General features: G+C 39.4%; 1 protein-coding gene across 1 annotated transcript; it reads right to left on the bottom strand.

Moving 5' to 3' along the window:
* Positions 1-10536: 10536 nt before the first annotated feature.
* On the bottom strand, positions 10537-12581 carry LOC104224928 (vignain-like). Its single transcript, XM_009776655.2, has 4 exons — positions 11997-12581; positions 11467-11702; positions 11239-11379; positions 10537-11041 (listed from the first exon to the last, which is right to left on the bottom strand). The coding sequence occupies exons 1-4, from the start codon at positions 12442-12444 to the stop codon at positions 10778-10780; spliced, it is 1089 nt and encodes a 362-aa protein (XP_009774957.1). The 5' UTR covers positions 12445-12581; the 3' UTR covers positions 10537-10777.
* Positions 12582-24130: the final 11549 nt, after the last annotated feature.

A 24130-nucleotide genomic window follows, 5' to 3' on the forward strand; every position in this document is an offset into this window, starting at 1 on the left:
CATATGAGATGCACATGAAGGAGATAAACCTAACTTATCAGAAGTGATATCTCCTGATTATGATAAAAAACGTTGCATATTGGATAAGGAGAAAGACTCCTTACACAAAGAGAACACGGTTTAAGAAAAGGATTGAGTTAGAGTATGAGATCAACTAGAACTCTTCCATCATGGAAGAGTAGCATCTGTATACTAGTCAATCTATAATTGCTAACTCCTTAAATATCAGTGTTGTTCTCTTTTACAGGTAATGCACATCAGCAGAAGTTAAATGTGAATTGAGAGCAAAATAGCAAGGTAATTTTGCAAGAAATTTATGTGTGATTCAAGCGTGCAATCCTGAAGCTACTTGAACTAGATAGAAGAACTAGTTCCAAGTGTCTATCTTTTATTCTAGTTCAATTGTAGTAGGTAATTTTACATTGTACCTTTCAGCTTATATAGAAGCAATTGTATTAGGTACTTTGAGTTTTCAAGTTAGAGTTAACTTAAAATTGTCGCAACAGTTGAGGCTGTGTGCCACAATAGGATTAGAGTTAATCCTAGGTTTACAAAAGAGTTTTTGTAAATGCAGTTTTTGGCTCAGCGATTTAGTGGAGAGTTTGGGAAAATCCTACTGGAAGGTAGGTCATGAGTTTTTTTCACCTTTTGAGCCAGGTGTTTTCCACGTAAAATCTCTGTGTTCTTTATTTTCTGTATTTATTATTCCGCAACAATAGTAGTTGGAACACATAGAAGAACCAGGTCCTTCTATAATCAAGTTAAGCAAAAACTGGGTACCACACAAATCACCCCTTCTTGTGTGGTATTGAAGCATAAAATATCACGATCGCGTGAATCCAGTTGCGAATGCGATGACCAGCTTCCTCAACTTACGCGATCGCGTCCTAGGTCACGCGATCGCGAAGAGCATCACGTGCCTCAGTCCCACCCTCTCCTTCCTTATACACGAATACGATCCAACTTAAGCTACTCGATGCACAAGCTCTTCAACCTTCGCGATTAAACCCTGACTTCATGAACGTGAAGAGTAAAATTCCATCAGTCCCTAAGGACTCTACGTGATCGTAGGAGAATCTTCGCGAATGCATAGAAGGAAACCAGAACAGGAAAGACCGGCAGTCTTATTTCAAGAACAAAAAATTTGAATTCAATCCAAAAGACGCCCGGGGCCCCTAGGACCCTGTCCGAACATACCAACAAGTCCTAAAATATGATACGATCGCTCGAAGCCTCAAATCACATCGAACAACACTAAAATCACAAATCGCACATCAATTCAAGCCTAATGAACTTCTAACTTCTAAAACTAATGCCGAAACATACCAAACCAACTCCAATTGACATCAAATTTTGCACACAAGTAATAATTGACACGACGGATCTATTTCAACTTTAGGAATAGAAATCTGGATCCGATATCAATAAATTCAACTCTTGGTTAAACTTCTCAACCTTCCAAACCTTCAACTTTCCAACTTTTGCCAATTCAAGCCAAAATGACCTACGGACCTCCAAATCTATATCCAAAAATGCTCCTAAGTCCAAAATCACTATATGGAGATACCGAAACCGTCAAAACTCCATTCCAAAGTCGACTACACAAAAGTCAAACTTCGGTCAACTCTTTCAACTTAAGCTTCCAACTTTGGGACTAAGTGTCTCATTTTACTCCGAAACTCACTCGAAACCAAAACCAAACCCCTGGCAAGTCACATAACCAAATATAACATAGAGGAGGTAATAAATAGGGGAACGAGACTAAAATACTCAAAATGACCGGCCTGGTCGTTACATTCTTCCCCTCTTAAGACAAACATTCGTCCTCGAACGAGTATAAAGACATACCTGAAGTGATATAAAGATGAGGATAATGGCTACGCATATCATGCTCGGTCTCCCAAGTCATCTCCTCGATTAGTTTACCCCTCCACTGAACCTTCACTAAAGCAATGCTCTTTGACCTCAAATTTCAGACCTGCCTGTCTAAGATGGCCACCGGCTCCTCAACATATGACAAATCCTTGTCCAATTGGACTGAGCTGAAATCTAACACATGGGACGGATCACCGTGATACTTTCGGAGCATAGAAACATGGAATACTGGATGAACTGCAGCTAGACTAGGTGGCAATCCAAGCTTGTAGGCTACCTCACCAATCCTCTCAAGAATCTCAAACGGTCCGATATATATAGGGCTGAACTTCCCCTTCTTTCCAAACCTCATAACACCCTTCATGGGAGAAACCTGAAGCAAGATCCGCTCTTCAACCATGAGTGCAACATCACGAACCTTTCGATCCGCATAACTCTTCTATCTAGATTGGGTTGTACGAAGCCGATCTTGGATCAACTTGACCTTCTTCAAGGCATCTCAAACCAGATCCGTGCCTAATAACTTAGCCTCTCCCATCTCAAACCACCCAACTGGGGATCGACACCATCTCCCGTATAGGGTCTCATAAGTAGCAATCTGAATATTCGATTGGTAGATGTTATTGTAGGCAAACTCCGCAAGCGGAAATAACTGATCCTAAGAACCCCCAAATTCCATAACACATGGACGGACTATATCCTCCAATATTTGAATGGTGCACTGTACTGTCCATCCATCTGTGGGTGGAATGTTGTACTCAACTCAACTCGTGTGCCTAACTCACGCTGTAGGCTCTCCAAAAGCACGATGTAAACTGTATACCCCGATCAAAGATGATGGATATTGGTATGCCTTGACGTCAGATAATCTCGCGAATATAGACGTGAGCCAGCTGCTCTGAAGAATAGGTAGTCATCACCAAAATGAAATGAGCCGACTTGGTCAACCTATCCACAATCACCAATACTATATCAAATTTCTTCTGAGTTCATGGGAGCCCAACAACGAAGTCCATGGTAACTCGCTCCTATTTCCACTCAGGAATTTCAATTTTCTAAAGCAACCAACTTGGCATCTGGTGCTTATACTTCATTTGTTGACAATTTAGGCACCTGTTACATCTCGTATTTCGTACGTTAAAGCATCATCGTAAATTAATCGAGGTAGGCTCAGAAATGAGATTATTTTGAGGTTATATGCATTTGTGCTATTTTTAACAAACAATAAGTAAGTGCCATGAAGGTTAAAGGGTAAACGAATCAAAGAAAATGAGTTTCATTGAAGGTTGCCAAATTGGGATATAATACGATCCGAGCCATAATACCTGGTATTTATGGACTAGCGCCATACAAGTTAGCCCATGACCATGATAGTAGGGTACATAAAATGTATTAAAAGTGAGTAGTATTTTAAGTAATTTTAGATAATTCTTAATTATGTGGGTAATTGATTAATTATTGGTTAGTGGGAGATTAATTAGTTAATAATGGAATTGGTGGGTGATTAATTAAGTACTTTGGATAAGCCTAATCCCCCCCCCCCAAAAAAAATGTGGCAGCCAAGAAAGACAAAAATGTTGACTCATAAGTCCATATATAGGTGGCACATTTAGAGGATTGTGTGGCTTAGTCATCTAATATGTGGGGCTCACACCTACCAAGGTTTAAAAATCTTTCTAAATCACTAAATGAGATTTGATATCTCTACAATATGGAGAATAAAGGCTTCAGCCAATTCATACAAGAATTCATATGGTAGTAACGTGATTTCTTGAAACAAAAATTCAAACGAGATTTCTTAATATCTTAGCAACGTAAGATTTTGCAATTTTAAGGGGGTACACTACAATCTTTCTCAAGAATATCATACGTATTTTTCTCTACGCCGATCTTGTTATCACGTGTTTTGTCGCACTTGTGATGTGTTAGAGGGATTGTCAAGAGAACCGGCTCAGGTATGTTAAGGCTATCCCTTCTTTCCTTTTGGCATGATCCAAGTAACGATACTTAAACGTAATGTTATTTCATAAATGGTTCTACTCTTAGTAACTAAGAATGTCTATGTTGTTCATTCCTGTAGAATAATATTCAAAGCATGCCTAAGTATGTTCATAAGGGTATTATATGCATCATCATTTACCACCGAGCTATGGCTAGTCGGGCAATCATGTATTTACCATCGAGCTACGGCCAGTTGAGCAGTTACACATTTACCACCGAGCTACGGCCAGACGGGTAGTTATGCATTTACCATTGTGCTATGGCTGGTCGGCAGTTACCACTGATCAGTTGGGCAGTTAACATCACGAGAATGATGTAATCAGAACTATTATATTGTAGTTTTATTTATATATACGAGAAGGGTCTTATTCTATATGTTATGGCCTTCAGCGGCAAGTCAGAGGTTATAAGTTGACTCTTATCTCTCCCCGAGGTAGTATCTTATTATTACGTTTCATTTCTGCCTTACATACTCGGTACATTCTTCGTACTAACGTTCCTTTTTCCTAGGGCGTTAGGTTTCATGCCACGCAGGTGTAGATAGGCGAGGTGAGGATCATCCACTGTAGGCTGTCTCCAAATATCGGCTTTTGGTTGGTGAGCTTCATTTCTTCCTGGAGTATTGCTGAGTCACGTTCTATATAAATTATTTTGTTTTATGAGGATGTTGGGAACCCTGTCCCGACTTATATATTATGGTCATGTTTTCATAGAGATTTTGCAGATAGTGTCATGTGTATAGTTTTAGGTATGACATGTCAACGGCCTTATCGGCCCCTATGTATTTATATAAATCTTTTTGAATTAGTTATGTGAGTTAAGTTATAATATTGTTAATTATATACAGATATGGCCTATCATGGCCCCTGATGATTCTTATAATAAAGAAGGATAAGGTACGTGGCACTCGGTTAAGTAGGCACCGGGTGCCTGTTGTGGACCTCTGATTTGGGTCGTGACAACACCGAGAAACATACTCGACTATGTCGTTCTTCATTCTCCTCAACCAATAGTTCTGCCTCAAATCCTGATACATCTTAGCGGCACCCGGATGAATGAAGTAACGCAAACTGTTGGCAAGCTGAAGAATCAACTCACGTAACCCATCCACATTAGGCACACAAAATCGGTCTTGCATCCACAACACACCGTCATCTCCGATAGACATCTCCTTGGCATCATCATGTTGTACCATGTCCTTAAGGACAAACAAATGGGGGGTTGTCATACTGACGCTCTCTAATGCGATCATATAAGGAAGACCGAGAAACTACGCAAGCCAGAACTCGACTAGGCTCTGAGACATCCAATCTAACAAACTGGTCGGCCAAGGCCTGAACATCCAATGCTAATGGCCTCTCAACTGCCGATAGATATGCTATACTACCCCAAGCTTTCCGCCTTTCAAATCAAGGCATCAACCACCACATTGGCCTTCCCGGGATAATATAGAATAGTGATATTATAGTCCTTAAGCAACTCTAACCATCTCCTCTACCACAGAATAAGGTCCTTCTGTTTAAATAGATGATGTAGGCACTGATGGTCAGTATACACCTTATAAGGGACACTTTACAAATAGTGCCACCAAATCTTCAAGGTATGAACAATAGCTACTAATTCCAGGTCGTGGACATGATAATTCTTCTCATGCACCTTCAGTTGTCTAGATGCGTAGACAATCACCCTATCGTCTTGCATCAACACCGTGTCGAGGCCAATACATGATGCATCACAATACACAGTGTAAGATCTCGAACTCATAGGCAACACCAAAACCAACACTAGGGCTGTAGTCAGAGCAGTCTTGAGCTTTTGAAAGTTCTCCTCACACTACTCGATCCATCTGAACGGAGCACTCTTCTGGGTCAATCTGGTCATAAGTACAGTAATAGATGAGAAACAACGGTAATACTCGGCCAAACCAAGAAAACTCTGGATCTTAGTAGCTGAAGATGGTCTGGGCCAACTCTACAATGCTTCAATCTTCTTCGGATCTACCTTGATCCCCTCACTCATCACCACATGACCGAAAAACGCCACCAAATTAATCCAAAATTCACACTTTGAGAATTTGAAAACAACTTCTTTTCTCTCAAGGTCTTAAACACAATCATCAAATGTTTCTTATGATCCTCCCGGCTATGACAGTACACCAAGATGTCTTCAATAAACATAATGATGAATGAATCAAGATAGGGATGGAATACACTGTTCATCAAGTGCATGAATGTTGCTGGGGCATTGGTCAGCTCAAATGACATCACAAGGAACTTGTACTGACTATATCGAGTCCTAAAAGCAGTCTTCAGAATATCTGGATACCGAATCATTAGCTGATAATACCATGACTGCAAATCGATTTTTAAGAACACTCTAGCACCTTGTGGCTGATCAAATAAGTCATCAATGCATTGCAATGGATATCTGTTCTTCACTATAGCCTTGTTCAACTGCCGATAGTCAATATACATGCGCATAGAACTATCCTTTTTCTTCACAAACAGAATCGTAACACCCCAAGTTAACACACTAGGCCGAATGAAACCCTGATCAAGCAACTCTTGCAACTGCTCCTTTAATTCCGCTAGGTCCATACGATATTGGGGAATAGAAATAGGTTGAGTGCCCGGCAACAAGTCAATACGAAAATCACTATCCCTATCAAGCAGCATGCTCGGAAGCCAAAATATATTTGGATAGTCTCTCACTATCAGAACTGACTCAATAGTAGGCATATCAACACTAATGTATTGTAATTTTGTTGGCGAAATTGAATTAGTGAAAGGTTTCATTTTGTATGATGTGTAATCTACTTGTGATTTAGAGTTGAGGGTAAGACCTTCACGATTTCATGTGATTTGATGTGTTTGAACTGGGCTACGTGCCGCTGTGGAAGTTATATCAGGATGAAATCCTTGTAATTTGTTCATATACTTTGATTATTTCTTGTAAATTGATTCGTAGAATGGTATCGATATGGAGTTGTGCCTGTTGGGCTTATTTGATATTTTTCCTATGTGTTTCTCCTTACATATTCAATCATCTTCGTGCTGTGCTTATTGAGTTTTATCTAGCGTGGTGTGTGCCCGGTAGCGTTAGATGTGAATTGTTGATTTGGGTAAATATTTATGAGGTCTTTATGTTTCTTTCATCATTGTTAGTGTTGTGGAGGTTTGAAACAGGGTTCTAACGGATATGAGGCTAATTGTCAATGCTGGATTTGATTATGGATAACTATTATGATCAGAGATGTTATTATGGGCCTATGTGTGATGTATAATGTTATGTGGTTGTACCTTATGGGTGTAGGCGTAGGTTGTTGCAGCTGGTTGAGGCTGATACCGGGTGTGAATGTAGGAATCATGTCTTTCGAAGATGAGTAGATGGTTGAAAACTTTGGCTCTAAGGCTTAGTGGTATTAGTGGAAGGAATAAAATGCAGTTGAGATGGTGCCGTCAGGCTTATATGGATTGGGGTGATGCAGGGTCACCCGCGGGTGTATGTTGGATGAATGCATTCAGTAATTTGATGACTTTGGGACAATTCTTGGCATGTTCGAGGACAAATGTTTGTTTAAGATGGGGAGGATATAACTACCCGGTCGGTTTGGTCGTTATGAGAATTTAAGTCCCGCTCGGCAGAATAAGGTCTTGAGCAGCTTTGTATTATATGTTATGATTCGCGTGCGTGTCCAAGTTCAGTTACCATATGAATCAGAGTCAATTTGGAAGAAAGATCCTAGTTTTGGAAGCTTAAGTAGTAAGAGTTGACCGAAATTTGACTTTAGTGTATATAACTTTAAAATAGCATATTAATAATTCCAATAGCTTCGTATGGTGATTTTGGAATTAGGCGTGTGTTCGGATTTGGATTTGGAGGTCCGTAGGGTAATTTGGAGTATTTCGGCGAAAGTTGGTAAAGTTGAAGTTTGGAAGGTTAAGAGGTTTGACAAAATAGTTGACTTTGGTGATATCGATGTCGGAATGTGATTTCGACTGTTAGAATAGCTCTTCTATGTTATTTGGGATTTCCATGCAAAATTTGGCATCATTCCAGATTGATTTGGTATATATCAACTCGAGTTTGCAAGTTGGAAGAATTGGAAGTTCATAAGTTCGATTCATGGTGCGATTTGTAGTTCCGACGTTGTTTGATGTAATTTGAGACCTCGAGCGGGTCCGTTTTGGGTTATGAAACTTGTTGGCATGTTTCGACGGGGTCCCGGGGGCCCGTTCCAGATGGGTTACAGACTTTTTCTCTATGTTATTTGACTGCTATTGTTGGTGTCTGAATTTCTTCTTCGCGATAGAGGAATTGCAGTTGTGATCGTGTAGCTTGGTTTAGGGCTGATCAATTTCCTTCTTCGCGTTCACACACCATTCCCCGCATTCGCGAAGCTTAGGCAATCAGATGTTCGTGTTCGCTGCTTCCCCTATGCGTTCTATAGTACAGCTAGCCGCTGGTGATCATTTACTCATCGCGTTCGCATGTCTTTTTGTGCGTTCGCATAGGTTGATGTCCTTATTCATCATGTTTGCATCTGTTTTTCCGCTTTCGCGTAGGGTCATTTTGGCAGGTTTCATTTTTGCTCTTCGCGATCGCGTTAGATGTTCCGCGATCGCGATGTATTAATCACTGGGCAGAATATAAAAGTACTCTATTCCGAGGGTTAACCATTTTTAATATTTTTGGAGTTGTGGAGCTCGGTTTTGAGTGATTCTTCATGGGGTTTTCAAGCAAATCAATGGAGTAAGTGTTCTTCACCTAGAATTTGTTATACTCCATGATTCTATCTTTAGTTTCATCTTATAATTCGTGTTTTGAGTTGAGGAAAAATGGAGATTTTTGAAGAAAACTTTCAAAATGTAAAATGATGATTTGAGGGACAAATTGGTATCGGAATTTGATAATTTTAGTATGGTTGAACTCGTATCGGAATAGGTGTTTGAATTTTGTAAATTTTGTCAGGTTCTGAGGTGCGGGCCCGGGGGTCGACTTTTGGATTGATTTTTAGTTTTTGATAAAGATTGAAGCTTTATTATCCAGAATAGTTTCTTATAAGTTTCATTTATGCTTTGAAGTATTTTGGCTAGACTTGAGCCGTCCGGAGGTTATTTCACTCGAGAAGTTCATTTTAGAGTAATGGTCTATCTTCTTTGAGGTAAGTATCTTGCCTAACTTCGTATGGGGGAACTACCCATTAGGATTTGAGTCTTTTATGCTAATTGTATCATGTGAAGCCCCTGTACGTGAGGTGACGAGTACGTGCTCGGCTTATTTATGTAAAGTTAACCTTTTAAGACTCTTATGTTCTTATGTTCATCAGATATGAAGTTGCTTTGTTATGCTAAATACCCCATTTATTGATTTCACCTCTATATGTCTTAAATTGGAATTAATTGCCTCATGTTCCACTCTTATTGCCTATTTGACTCTTGTGTGCCTTAACTGAAGTTGTTGCCTCTTCGACTGCCATGCTATCCTTTTCTAACTGCTTATCCTTAATTGAAATTATTATTACCTCTTCTGTGGTTGTCTATCTTTAATTGAGGTCATGATTATCTTTTTTCGTTGTTTATCCTTAATTGCAATTGTTGTATCTCTTTCGTGATTGTTCAATCCTAAATGAAGTCGGTTATCCTTTATCATAGTGCCTCATCCTTATTTGGATTATTAACTTATGTTACCTCCCTTGTGGTCAAATTCTACTTATGTGGAGTCATTGTTACATATTATTTCTCCCTTGTTGAGCTATTCTTATTGCGACTAGTAGTCTCTATTGTGTTTATTTCTTGTGAGCTAGTTCTACCGTTTCTTTGTGTTCTAAAGCTCTTGGGTTGATTTACTTGTCTTATTCTCGTATATTGTTGTGGTTGTTGATGTGGTACTCAGTTTGTTAAGCCGAGGGCTATGCGCAGTTGTGGTATTGAACTGTTTGGAGTAAATGTTGTGGAATATGGGCATATGTTGTTGTATTTACACTATTTATCCTTATTTCGAAACAATTGTCTTCAGAGGTTTTCTAGCAAACTCATTAGAGCTTATGACTTGTATTACCGGTTTTGGGATTGTAAACTTTGTATTGAGATTTCTACTTCGCATTTGTCAATCGTTATCTATTATTGTTATCATTTCAGTAAATATTATGCTTACCTAATCTCTAAGACTAGGTGCCGTTATGACTTCCTACGGAGGGAGATTTGGGTCGTGACATGTGATTATGTGTCCGTATCTAAAATGTGGTTTTAACAAGTGGCAAGAAAGAAAAGTAGTTCAAGAGCACTTGGCATGCCTTTCCCATAAAACTACAAAATTTGGTATATCATGGCGAAATATCAAATGTATTTGCATCAGAGACTTTTCAAAACACTAAATGTCATAGAAGATATTTTGCAGTCCCAGAATGCAACGGACACCATGATTTTTGATGCTTTTGGGTTTTCTAGGCAGTGTTAGTGAACCTTGTCTGTGCTGTGAATCTATTAAATAGAGAAGAAACATTAGATGAAGGGCACCACAAGGGGCAAGATTTGCAGAGTTTTATGAGTTATGAAGCATACCACTACGCGACATTATCTCTACATTGCAAGAGTTGCAAGTTGTAACAAGAGGTAGCAATTATGTCACAAATACAAGCATTGTATGACAACATCATAGTGAAGGACGGACGAATGTATTTACCAAGCTTTATTTTGCAGAAAAATGCGTGTTTGCAGAAAGTAGTAACTGTTTATTGAATCAGACTCTGAAGTCTGGATAAGTAGGTAATTTGACAGAAGGAAACTAAATTGGTCATATGTTGTTGACATGTTTATGAGAACATGCCCACAATTTGAAGAGAAGAGACATTTCAGCAAACATTAAAGGACATTCTCTGAGCAAATTAGTAAATGTATTTCTAGAGTTCATCCTTATATGTTGTTGCAGGAGACCCTATAGGGTTGCTTGAAGTCTTGATTGGGTAGGAGGGTTCCATTGCTATACCACACAATCCTTCTTTTGCATCAATTCCTCGCTGCATCCTAATGTATCCTTTTTCTCCCCATTCAGCTCCCCAAGAGTTCTTCACAGTCCAGTATTTGGTTCCATCAACAGTTGTACCATAGCCCACAACTGCCACTCCATGGTCTAGCTCAGTCCCACAATCTCCCGTGTACACCCCCTTTGAACCAAAAACATATCAGTGACTTAAAAAATAACTACAGTACCGACTACAACAGGTTAAAATACACTGATAGCGTAAAAATTTCTTTACATCTCAATGTATATAAGTTAAACTCTTTTAATAAGCGTATAATACGTCTCAAGTTTATGTACTTTTGGAGTTTCTTGAACTTAAGTAATGGTGATATACTTTACCTCAGAATAGAACTGGAAATCAGAGCCTGAAGCGTCTATTGCTACAGCAATAGGCTGGTTGGCAGCTGCTTTAAGCAATGCATCCTCGTTATTAGGGGGAACATCCTCATGTCCGTCGATTGATACAGCAGGAGAATTCTCCTGTCAATTCAATAATTTTTTTTCGATAAAGGCCAATTCAATAAAATTTCTAATTTGAGTTAATTATCCTATGTGAAAGAGCTTTACCTTTTGGATGTTACACTTTCCGTCTGCAGCTCTGTAAGGATAGTTATCCTCTGTAGTGATGCCTCCCTTTTTCTTGATGAAGTCAAATGCCAAGTCCATCAATCCTCCATTGCATCCTTGGTTTTGTCTAGTGTCACAGTCAACAAGCTCTTGCTCTGATAGAGAAATTAATTTATTCGTTTTAATTTGGTTTATTCCCTCCACTGCTACCACAGTTGAAAATGCCCAGCAACTTCCTACAATGTGTAGAAGAGTTTCCATGAATATATCAAGAAACACATTATGTTGATCTCCTACTTTCTATTATAGCAACATGGTGTGAATAGTGACATGAATCCTAGTAGAGACCAAAAATATTACTAGACGATTTCTCCCCATCTATTTAGCATTGATGGACAGAGCTACTCGAAATCTATGCTAGTGGAAGATAGCGGTAGATTAGTCAAGATGCGCGCAAACTGGCCCCAAACTACGATTCTTTTGTAAAAAAAAATCAAAAAATAGTGATATCATGACATATTAATTCTTACCACACTGGCCTTGGTCTTTGACAGGAGTTACGGCGCCTTTCTTCCTCCAATCAACAGAGGGAGGGACATTGTTCACATTAGCATACATGAAACTTCCATTCCCACTTGGAGTTCCTTGGAGTGCCCTGTAATGCTTAACCTTGGAACCAGCATAATGGCTTCTGAATTCATGGTTAGTCATGTCTGCAAACTTGTTAAGTTTCAACTTATAAGGCTTGTCCTTCTTGTTGAAGTCATGAACATAGTGAACATTGGCCTTGAACACATTGAACCTCTTGTGCTTCTCATCAAGGCTCCTTGACACTGTGTGATGGCTTCTCCACCTCTCGTACAATTCCCACAAGCTTTCCTCCGTCTCCAACTCCTTCTCTTGGAAATCGAAAGCCTCCCCGAGCCTAAGAACCAGAGCTAAAGAGAAAAGAACAAGAAAGATCTTCTTCATTTCCATAATTTAGAACTTTGACACAAGATGAGAATTTGGAGAGTATGAAATAGCCTTTTATAGAAGAGTGTCGAAAGAGATAGATGAAGTTGTAGGAATAGTACAAGTGATAATAAATGATACAAGTGATGGATTCCTTATGGGCATAAAACAACATTCAACAATAATGCAGGGAGAAGTCAAGATAGGGTATAAGAATTAGCTAAGGAGCAGTTTCCTTACAGAAGCAAGGTGTTTTATAAGTGCTGTTTGGTTATTACAAACTCGAGCACTTTAAACAAATATAGAAGGGGGGAAAAAGGGTTTTTCGAATTAGGCAGTAAACAGTAGTTCTAATGTTCTATGCACCATGTGAGTTTTAACAAAAAGAAATTGTTTGCAAGCCAAACAAGTTATTGCTGTGTGATATTAAAGAGGATGACGAACGTTAGTTATATTGTTAGAGACTTTGTGGTATCATGGCACGAGCTGTGAGAAGTGGGGAGATAACTGAAACTAACAGCTTGTTTGGAGGTTAGTTCCTCGTTGTATCGTATTGTATTGTTATCCCAAAACAATGTTTGTTTTGATTATTTCATTCAAATTGGTTGTATTGTATTGTTAAATCCATTGTTCCGAAACAATGTAAGTCCCCTTTTTTGAAAGAACTTATTTTGTGTGGTGGGATTGTTTCCTATTTTTCTTTCCAATTATGCCCTAACTTATTACTCCACAATTCTATTTTACACTTTATCTTGTTTTCTATTTTAACTCTAAATCTCCAACTTATAACGTACTTTGTTTTTTTCCAGACCAATGTTAAAGGTGTTTTGCTGGCTTCTGTTTTATTTTTTCTCCTAATTTACTTGTAACTCAATTCTAATTAGTTGTGCTCCTTTGTTTTACCTTCTTCTGTCTCGCTCCTTTGTTCTGCTTTCTTATTGTGTTTTCCTTCTTCTGTTTATTTTTTAAATTATTTTTATGCATAATTTTTGATAAATTTAATATTTAAACAACTGAGGGTATTTTAGTAAACTTATCAGTTACAATACAGTACGATACAGTCAACCCAAACAACAAAATATTATTTAACAATAACAAACAATACAATCTATTCAAACATTGTATTCATAAAACGATACGGTACAATACGATACAATATAATTACAATACATTATAAAACAACGGGGAACAATGATCCAAACAGAGTGTAAGATATTTTTTAATATTCCAATTTATATTTGAAGTAGAAATTTAAAAGGTTTTGTGGGGTCATTTTCTGCTGCAACAATGTGTGTTTATGTCATTTCACACTACTTGAGTTTAACTTCTAAGCAAAATTTTTTTACACGATCGCATTATCTAAAAGACGATCACAGGTAATTATCCATAATAAGTTAAATTAATAACTTGAAAAGTAAGATATATATAACTTGCTCCAGTAAGTTAAATTATATCGATAGGGATCGTTTGGTATAATGTTGAGATAAATAAGGATATACCATTAGAATAGCTATCATATCCCTCATCTTCTATATGAGGTAACTAATGTCATTATTCCTGAATTAGCTAATACCTATAATTAAACATGAAATAATATTGTTCAACATGTAAATGGACATAGCACAATTTGAGGAGAGGCTGCACTGTTAGAATTACGAAAAGCTTGATGGAAATAATCGCGTGGTTCTCCCAGTTGGTAATTCATGTAAGCTTTTATATTTCAACTACACTTATTTTTATTAAAATTAAAAAAATAATATAAGTTATCCTTAATGTATTGATCAAAATTTGACTACCACGACCAGGTTGCCCACGACCCCTTTTTAGCAATCGGGTAGTGAAAGTCAATAGGGTCCACTTCATGTCTCCTCCAAGATATCCGACACATCGAAAAGAACAATACCTAGAGTTACGACCAGAACGCACCACCGACCCAAGCATACCAAGTCACGACGGGGATCAAGAGGTTTCGACTATATATATATATACATTCTTGTATCCTAAGAGGAAAAACAATTGTAATCCTCCTTCCTCATCCATCGATGAAGAAGGCAGTATCAAATCTTAATAAGATTGTTGATAGTTCATTCGTCCCATATGTAATTATTACTACTAAATCTTTCGATCTAGAATCAATTAAGTTTGACTAAGATTTACCCTTTCATCTTTGATTGATTTGTTAAAAAAGGTTTTAATATCTTTTGAGTCAAACAATTTGCGCCGTCTGTTGGTGATTTCTTAGTGAAAACTCCTAGTTTTTCCCAGATCAAAGTTGAGAAACACGATCATTCATCGAAGGAGGCACAGAAGGAGAACCAAACGGATTCACGAGGCCTGAAATTTCTAGCCCCATCGGCCATGAACATCCTAAACAAGGCAAACTGCACTACAATCCAGCTTCCCCCATCGAACCGGCGGATAGAAGCGAAGAACATCTCACCCTCGCCTTACACACTTCGTCAGAACAGGTACATAAGATCCACATGGGAGAACGTACACAGGGACATCTAGATTGAAGAACAAAAACTATTTTGGTGCAGCCAAAACCCTCCCAGCCAGCAGTATCTCCAAGCTGAACGGCCGAAGTCGGACAGGAAACTATAACACACGCACAGAGCGAGCCTGCGCAAAATATTGACACATTGTGTCCACCAGCATTGAACCATCTGATGCAAGCAATACCAACCAAACTGGGACTTCCGCGAAAGATACCCGACTCTCCAAGAACTACGAACTATGATGGGCTGTTATTTCGATAAGTTCGAAAAAATACCCTTTAAGGCCAAGGGCCTTCGCCGTCAAAGAGAAAAGGAAAGGTTCTACCTCGCTCGAACTACGACGGGTTGTTATTTCGATAAGTTCAAAATAACACCCTTTAAGGCCAAGGGCCTTCGCCATCAAAGAGAAAAAGAAAGGTTCGACCTCGCTCGAACTACGATGGGCTGTTATTTCGATAAGTTCAAAATAACACCCTTTAAGGCCAAGGGACTTCGCCATCAAAGAGAAAAAGAAAGGTTCGACCTCGCTCGAGCTACGACGGGATGTTATTTCGATACGTTCGAAATAACACCCTTTAAGGCCAAGGGCCTTCGCCATAAAAGATAAAAAGAAAGATTCGACCTCGCTCGAACTACGACGGGCTGTTATTTCGATAAGTTCGAAATAACACCCTTTGAGGCCAAGGGCCCTCGCCATCAAAGAAAAAAAAGAAAGAGAGGTTCGACCTCGCTCGAACCACGACGGGCTGTAATTTTGATAAGTTCGAAATAACACCCTTTAAGGCCAAGGGCCTTCGCCATCAAAGAGAAAAAGAATGGTTCGACCTCGCTCGAACTATAATGAGCTGTTGTTTTAATAAGTTCAAAATAACACCCTTTAAGGCCAAAGGCCTTCTCCATCAAAGAGAAAACGAAAGGTTCGACCTCGCTCGAACTACGACGGGCTGTTATTTCGATAAGTTTGAAATAACACCCTTTAAGGCCAAGGGCCTTCGCCATCAAAGAAAAAAAAGAAAGAGAGGTTCGACCTCGCTTGAACCATGACGGGCTGTAATTTTGATAAATTTGAAATAACACCCTTTGAGGCCAAGGGCCTTTGCCATAACAAAAAAGAGAGGTTTGACCTCACTCGAACCGCAACGGGCTATAATTTCGATAAGATCGAAATAACACCCTTTAAGGCCAAGGGCCTTCACCATCAAAGAGAAAAAGAAAGGTTCGACCTCGCTCGAACTACGACGGAATGTTATTTCGATAAGTTCAAAATAGCACCCTTTAAGGCCAAGGGCCTTCGTCATCAAAGAGAAAAAGAAAGTTTCGACCTTGCTAGAACTACGGCGGGCTGTTATTTCGATAAGTTAAAAATAACACCCTTTAAAGCCAAGGACCTTCGCCATCAAAGAGAAAAAGAAAGGTTTGACCTCCCTCGAACTACGACGGGCTGTTATTTCGATAAGTTCGAAAGAACACCCTTTGAGGCCAAGGGCCTTCGCCATCAAAGAAAAAAAAAGAGTTTTGACCTCGCTAGAACCGTGACGGGCTGTAATTTCGATAAGTTCGAAATAACACCCTTTAAGGCCAAGGGCCTTCGCATCAAAGAGAAAAAGAAATGTTCGACCTCGCTCGAACTACGACAGGTTGTTATTTCGATAAGTTCGAAATAACACCCTTTCATACACGCTCACTTTATCTTTGCACGAAAACTCTTCGTGTTTCCGAACAAAGAGGGGCAGCTGTGAGCACGTGATTTTTGTTTTACGCGACAATCGCTCCAAAAGAATTAAAAATGTATGTGTCATGCGTAATTTAAACCATGACCCGTTTGTTAGATGGAAAATTACAAAAGAAATACGCATTTTTCTTTTGTCCTGATTCGCCACCCTGTTTAATTTTACCTTCTTTTAACATTTTATATGCTTGAAATAAATATGTTAAGTGGTTAATTAATGGTCTAGTTTTATTTAATTAGGGTGTGTATTTAGGAAATTAGAAATAAACAAGAAAGGGGGAAAAATTTGTTTTAAAATGAATTTGGGTTACAAAACATTTGAAAACTGAAGCCCAAATGGATGGCCCAATCCACCGGTCCACACAGCCCACTCCCCAGGCATCAAAACGACGTAGTTTAACGCCAAAACTACGTCGTTTCAAGGCCAATCCATCCCAACCATCCAAACCAAGCCGATCCAACGGTCCGAATCTCTCACCCGTAACCCCATTTGCCCGACCCGTTACCCGAACCAACCCTGCCCCTAACACTCGAAACGACACCGTTTCCCTCAAGTGGAAGGATCTTGGCCCTTCGTCATGCCTCATCCAACGGCTGAGGTCCATCCACTCACTCCATATATAAGCTGCCCCTCATACCTCACCCCCCTGTCCAAATACCCCTGCCCTTCATCATCCTCATAAAGAACCCCGGAACCCTAGAGCCGCCCCCATCTCCCCTTCACCAGGAACCCGGCGGCATGAACGCCGGTGACCTTCCCCTGAACACCATAGAACCCCCATGCCATCCTGAACCCAAATCTATCAACCCCATGCTTCGAATCACCCCCAGGTCCTCGAATCTTCATTTGAAGATTCGAGTCAAAACTCGATCTAACCCAACCAACCCCAGTTTTATACCAGACACTCCCCGGACCCTCCTCGTGACCAAACCATACTTGGTTTGGTCCGAATCTAACCAGGGAAACACGAATCCCAGATCTAAGTTTTGAACTCTAGTTTTCCCTGTGCATGTTCCGTGCTTTGTTCAAACCGAGGAGATTAAGGTCTAATGGACCTTAATCGAGGTGTTTCTTGTCCGAGAAACACTTCTTTTAAAAGTCCATTCAACCTTAAAGAAAGTCTGTTCAAACACCAGTGGATTTTTCTGATTTTGTTCCTTAAAAAGATTTGAGGTGAGTCTTGTTTTCTTTTCTTTATTTTTGTTTTATTCCGTGTGATTTGTTTTTAAAAGTCTGTTCATATTTGTTTTGATTTTATCAAATTTTGTTTGTCCACTATGCTTAAACCTCTGTGTTTGTCTGAATCCCTCCCCTCCTATTCTGATAAGACATGTGTATTGGTTGTATCCCAAATTTGTACTGACTTACTGATTCCTCAAAGTATAATCCTGCTTAATCAGTATAAGTCGAGTCATGTGTCCCATGCTTTTGAATGTCTGATTTGGCTACGTTTGTGTATGTTAATGCTAATATAGTCGAGTCGACATGTGTCGTCAATTAGTTTCAACTGTCTGAACAAAGTTAAATCGATTTGCTTCTATTGAACATTTGCCTGAATCAATTAAGAGCCAGTTTAGTTCACTTATAGCTGTTGGATTGTTTGTGCTTAGATTCTGAATTGGAAGGCATGTGCACTCGTGCACAGCATGTGCATTGGTGCATCTCATGTGCTTTGTGCACAGCCTGTGGCCTGCATAAAGGTCCTTTGTTTAATTTTAAAAAATGGTTTGACAGCATATGCTGTCAACATATTCTACTGCCCATACCCTGCTTTAAGTTTAAAAAGTATTAAACCCTTTAAAAGTAAGTCTGCCAGGGAATGTTGATGGGAGTTATATACTTAAATAACTAATTGGGATCTGAAAAGGAAAAAGACACATGGGAGGGGTACGGTGACATTTTGAAAAACAGGCTGTTAAAAGAGATGGTGTTGAGGCTATAAAAGGGGGAGGACCAGACAAAGAAGAGGGAATCAGAGAAAGGGAAGAGAAAAACAGATAGACTGTAAGGAATTCTTTGAAAAAGAGAGTTGGAATACACACTAATTAGAGACACAGATAGAGCACGCAGAGATAGGGAGAGATACTAAGAGGGAATATCTTGAAGTTCAAATTTTTGAATCCAGAAAACTGGAAAAGAATCTGTCTGATAACTCAGACAAACAAAACCAGAAATTGCTTCCTTTCCTTTTGTTTCTGACTTCAACTAAATCCGGACCTATTCTGTGCAATACTGAGTTTCTCACAAAAACTGAGTCTGTTTGTTTATTGTTTGTTCTACTCGAAAGTTTAGTTTAGTTGAGGTTGATCCCACTCCAATTGTTTGAGAGTTGTAGTTGCTACTCTACTGTTTCTTGTTGCTGTTGCTATACTGCCCTGCTGCTACTGTTGGTGCTGTTACTGCTGCTGCATTTGTTCATTGTTACTCTACTAATTGCCCCTTTCTTCAATTGCAAATATTCCCAGGTACACAATCTTTGAACCTTGTATTGTTGAAAGTTTGAAGTTGAAGCAGAAATAAAGAAATGAATACCAGTTTATGTTATAGCATTGGTGTAAAAAGATAGTTCGAATGTTAGTTGGGCCTGTATTTTTACTGCGAACTGCAAATATTCTGTATAAACTAGCATACATTCTGTTTAAGATGAACTGTTAGATAGCATGGCTCAACAGTAATGATAGTATGACATAGACAGCATGTTTTGATTTAGTATACATTCAGTTCAGTATAACACTTGTTTGATTTAGTATGACTGTATAGCATAGAGTCATGGTAGCACTTGTATGCATTTTGCCTAGACCACTGAATTGACAAAACTGTGGTACTGGGTCCGGAATAAATGTATCCCAAACAAACTCCCATACAGTCACATTAAGAGTCTGGCTATGAATGCCAGTTCTCCTGTCAGTTTATTCGTTCCAATGCAGGTTCGATACTGGGTTTCGGTATAGATTCTTTTGATGATTGTTGAGAAAAACTAATAATCCTTTTTGAGTTCAATTAGTAGTAATTTTCATAATAAAACAGCCGATTTCTTTATCAATTTCAAATAGTTTAGAGTGTTAAGAATAGAACTTGGAGGTCGTTAAACATAACTCAATATATGTTGTTAGTTTGTTTGCAATCTCACTTAGCGAATTAATAAGCATATTCACTTGTTGAAGACAAAGCATGCGGTAACCCTCACCTCATGAACAATCAATCAGGTAATCAAACAAGTTTAGGTTCGGCAAACATAATAAGGATTCAGTCCGTATTTGTCCAAACCAGCAAAATTCGGCATCATCCTTTTCTTTAAAGATAAATGTAGTAAAGACGTAGTCATTGTAGGGTACCCTTCTAAAATAATGAGACGAGCCTCGCCGAATAAAAAGGCAAATTGCGGGGCCCTCAATAATTGGTCATAATAAATACTTAGAATTTGGGATGGACTGTTTAGTGAATTCCACTGCCTTCCCCAAAGATAATAACGCGTTAGACTTTTTAGGCGCGACTTAATTAAATTACATTCTTAAATTCGGGTGCGCATTTATGTGACCCAAATTCAAATCTCAACGGAATCGAAATGTGTTAACAACTACGGGTGCATTGATTGTGACGTGGTTCGAGATGCATTTTCACGACGTTGCAATTCTATAAAAATAAATGATAATAATTAAAGCGGTTTAAACTTAATAAAAGCACGTAAGTCATAACATGTATTTAAATCAGATATTTAGCCATTATAACAATTTAAGCGACCGTGCTAGAACCACGGGATTCGAGGGTGCCTAACACCTTCCCTCGAGTCAACAGAATTCCTTACTTAGAATTTCTGGTTCGCAGACTTCATTTGGAAAAGTCGAAAATTTCCTCGATTTGGGATTCAAGATAAACCGGTGACTTGGGACACCAAAAGCTAAACCTTTCCCAAGTGGCGACTCTGAATTAAATAAATAATCCCATTTCGAATATTGTCACTTAAATTGGAAAAAACCCCTCGCGCATTAACCCTTCGGGGCCGGGCGCGCAAAATGGAGGTGTGACAGCTCTGGCGACTCTGCTGGGGAAATAAAACCCAGAACCACTGGTTCAGGGTTCAAGAATTCGAGCTTAGAATAATTGTTATATTTGGCTTTATTATCTGATCTTTATTACATATTTTTGCATAACGTGCTAAATGTTGTCTTTTACCGCTTTGATATTATCTGAACTGTGTATAAACTGTGCCGAAACCCTTTTCTCTTCACCTCCGGGGAGAAGCTCGCTGGTCGAGACTCCCTATTCTGTTAGTGTCAATACCCGAAATAAGAAAGAGGACGGATAAGTTACGAAGCCGGACGGCCTTTTGGTTCCCGGTAAGTTGCCCCTCCTCGACTCGAGTTGTCCGCTCGGGTACACAGTCTAGAACAAATACCAAGGTTTAAACCTAGTATAACTCGACTTCATGCCGGATCCCTAGTAGGAACGCTTATTTGCATCATGTTGCATTTGACTTAGGGGGCTCAACACAGGGGTTGGGTCCGTCTAGGACAAGCAACCAGAAATGAAAAGGCCACCCTGCTGCATCTTATTTGTTTTGCGCATTTATTTGCTTCGGTTCCGCATGTTGATCGGTTTCTAAAAAAAAAAAAGAAAAATAGCAGCGTAGGGAGATAATTACTTATTTTGGAAAAATAAAACCAATGTCCAAGTAGTGTCGAAACCTCGTCGGAATATTTCTAAAAAAAAAGAAAAGAATAAAACCAAAAGTTGCCTTTTAGTCTGATTAAAAAAAAAACATATAAAATTGTTTCTTTTCTTTTAAGAAAAAAAGAGGGTATTTATTTCAAAAAAAAATAAAAAAAAATGGAAAACTCATAATTCAAAAATGTGTTGTTTCTTTTGTAATACCCTTTTATAAATTCGGACTAATAGTCCAAATATTGCAAAAAAAAAACAAAAAAAAAATATTTTTAGTATTTATCTTTCTCCAAAAACAATAAAAATGCTTATTCTTGATTACTAGGTTTATTTGATTTTCTCTATTCGCGATATGACCGAACTACGCCGGTTTGATTCTCGCACGGGGTGAGATACGTAGGCAACCCTCGGCGGGTCCAACCTCCCGTTTTCAAAAAAATCTAGATAATTTTAATTTTTTGAGTCTAATAAAGTTTATCGCCTTAAATAAATGTGCAGGATGAGCACGATACAAAATGAATCGTTTTCAATAATGACCAAGATCCCTTTTGAGTTGCGATTATGGTGGAACGACTTAGGCAAAGAAGGGCAAGGCAAAGTGAGGAAATATCTGAAAAATCTCCCGGATTTACTAGACATTCAGCCTCGGGGTGATATTATCAGATCATTGGTCACTTACTGGGACTCGGCGCACAATGTATTCCATTTTTCAGACTTCGAACTCACCCCGACGCTGGAGGAAATAGCGGGATACATTGGGGGTGATGAAGCTCCGTTAAGGTTCAAGTACTTGATTGCACCTAGAGCCGTCACGGTACACCGATTTTTGGACTTTCTGAAAATACCCCGAACATTTCACCATCCAGATCTTGCCAAAGGCTTCTGCAGTCTCCATCTCATGTATGCTAGATACGGTCATGAGGGTGGGTTCAATAAGCCGGATTTCAAACTATGTAGTAAAGGCAACCGGCAAAAATGGGACGAACACAGGCAATTGGCTTTCATGACGGCTTTCTTAGGTCTTATAGTGTTCCCAAGGAAGGACGGCAACATCGATCTAAGAATAACTGGGGTTGTCAGTACTTTGCTTACCCAAGATAAAAGTACTCTGGCGCCTATGATTATGGCTGACATTTTCCAGGCTCTCACTGTTTGTCGAGCCAGGGGTGACTTCTTCGAAGGATGTAACCTACTGTTGCAAGTATGGATGACCGATCATTTATGTCATCGCTCCTCACTTGTGGGTTATGGTTCGCCAGAGAAAACTTGTATTGGAGAATTCTACACGAGAATCAAAGGGCTCAATTTACCTGAGGGAGTCACATCATGGACCTCATTTCTCCGAACTCTCACTGCCAGCCAAATCCAATGGACGCTCGGATGGTCACCTATCGAGGAAATCATATACATGCCGGCAACCCGGCCTCACTTTCTGTTGATGGGACTGAAAAGTATCCAACCCTATGCACCGTATCGGGTTTTGAGGCAACTTGGGAGGTACCAAGTGGTACCGAAAGACGAAGATTTGAGTACCCAAGTGATTGAAATCAGTCCGCACGGTCATTTCCCTGAAGAAGAAGTTCGCCAAATCTGGAGTGAATGCCAACATCTGACAGCAAACACTTGTGTGATCGATACGGCAAAAGGGGAAGTCGCCCCAGGATATCACGCTTGGTTTAGAGGTAGCCTGTCTTACGAAAGACCGGCTAAGAGGCCGCATCTCAAAGATTTCGTAGAATCATCCCAAGGGCAATGGAACTGGTTAGCAAAAGAGAAGGGTTATCGAGCAGAAATTGGCGATTTGAAGCTACAAATAGATAGTTTGAAATTCGATAACAGCGTACAAATCGCGGCGGATCGAAGCGAAAAGAATAGGTTGATCCAAGAGAATGAAGAACTTAAGGCCCAAGTCCAAAAATTGAGATTGTCTCTTGATGAGCAACCCAGAAGTCAATCAGACCAGCGGTTGATAAAGGGTTTGAAAAGAGAGATCACGGAATGGCGAGACAGGTTAGAAGAATCCGAAAAGGTCATGACAGAATTCAAGGCACGGTGGGAAACAAGAGTAGATAAGCATCGCCGATGTTTGAACCAATTGAAACGTGATCACGAGAAGGCTGTTTCCAAAATAAAAAGGGAGATGGCTACACTTGAGTTTAAAGCAGTTAAGCAGGCCAGGGATTTCCAAATGGAGAGTAGATACTGTTACGACTTGTTGGCCCAAATGAAGGAAGAAGTGCGACAGTTGAGGGATCAGCACATACAGGACTCACAGGTATTCAAGACGAGCAGTGATCAGATAAGGCACCTACTCATAGAGAAGAAGCAAACCAGAGATAGGATCAAGGCCATTGCCCATGCCATCACCAGACGATGTCTACGATGTGAGAACATGTCCAGCGCTACCGTCCTCTCGGCAGTAATGGGTTATGTCAAGCAGACTATGCACGAGCTGGAGCAACTTGAGAGGGATCTCACGCCTAGGACCGCGGCGAGGCCGAACGATGCCCCGCGGAAACCAATTTTTAAAACCATAATGCATTCATAGGTCAAATCTGTATTTTAGCATCTTCTGCCTGTTTTTTCATCAAGGTGATTTTCAGTCTATTTTGAGTCTAGGTTCATTTTCCAAGTTTGCTTTTTCTTTTGCAGAATGTAGCTTGTAATAGAACATTTCAACAATGAAGAGGTTGTTTCTTTTACGTCCATTTGTGTTTTTCGAACTACGTAATGATCTGATTCACGTAGGCATCGTGATACGTAGGCAATCCTCATCGGATCCGGTCGCATTACTACAAAAAAAAATAAAAAAATAAAAAT

This window comes from Nicotiana sylvestris, chromosome 10 (genome assembly GCF_000393655.2).
Source record: "Nicotiana sylvestris chromosome 10, ASM39365v2, whole genome shotgun sequence".
Lineage (NCBI taxonomy): Eukaryota > Viridiplantae > Streptophyta > Magnoliopsida > Solanales > Solanaceae > Nicotiana > Nicotiana sylvestris.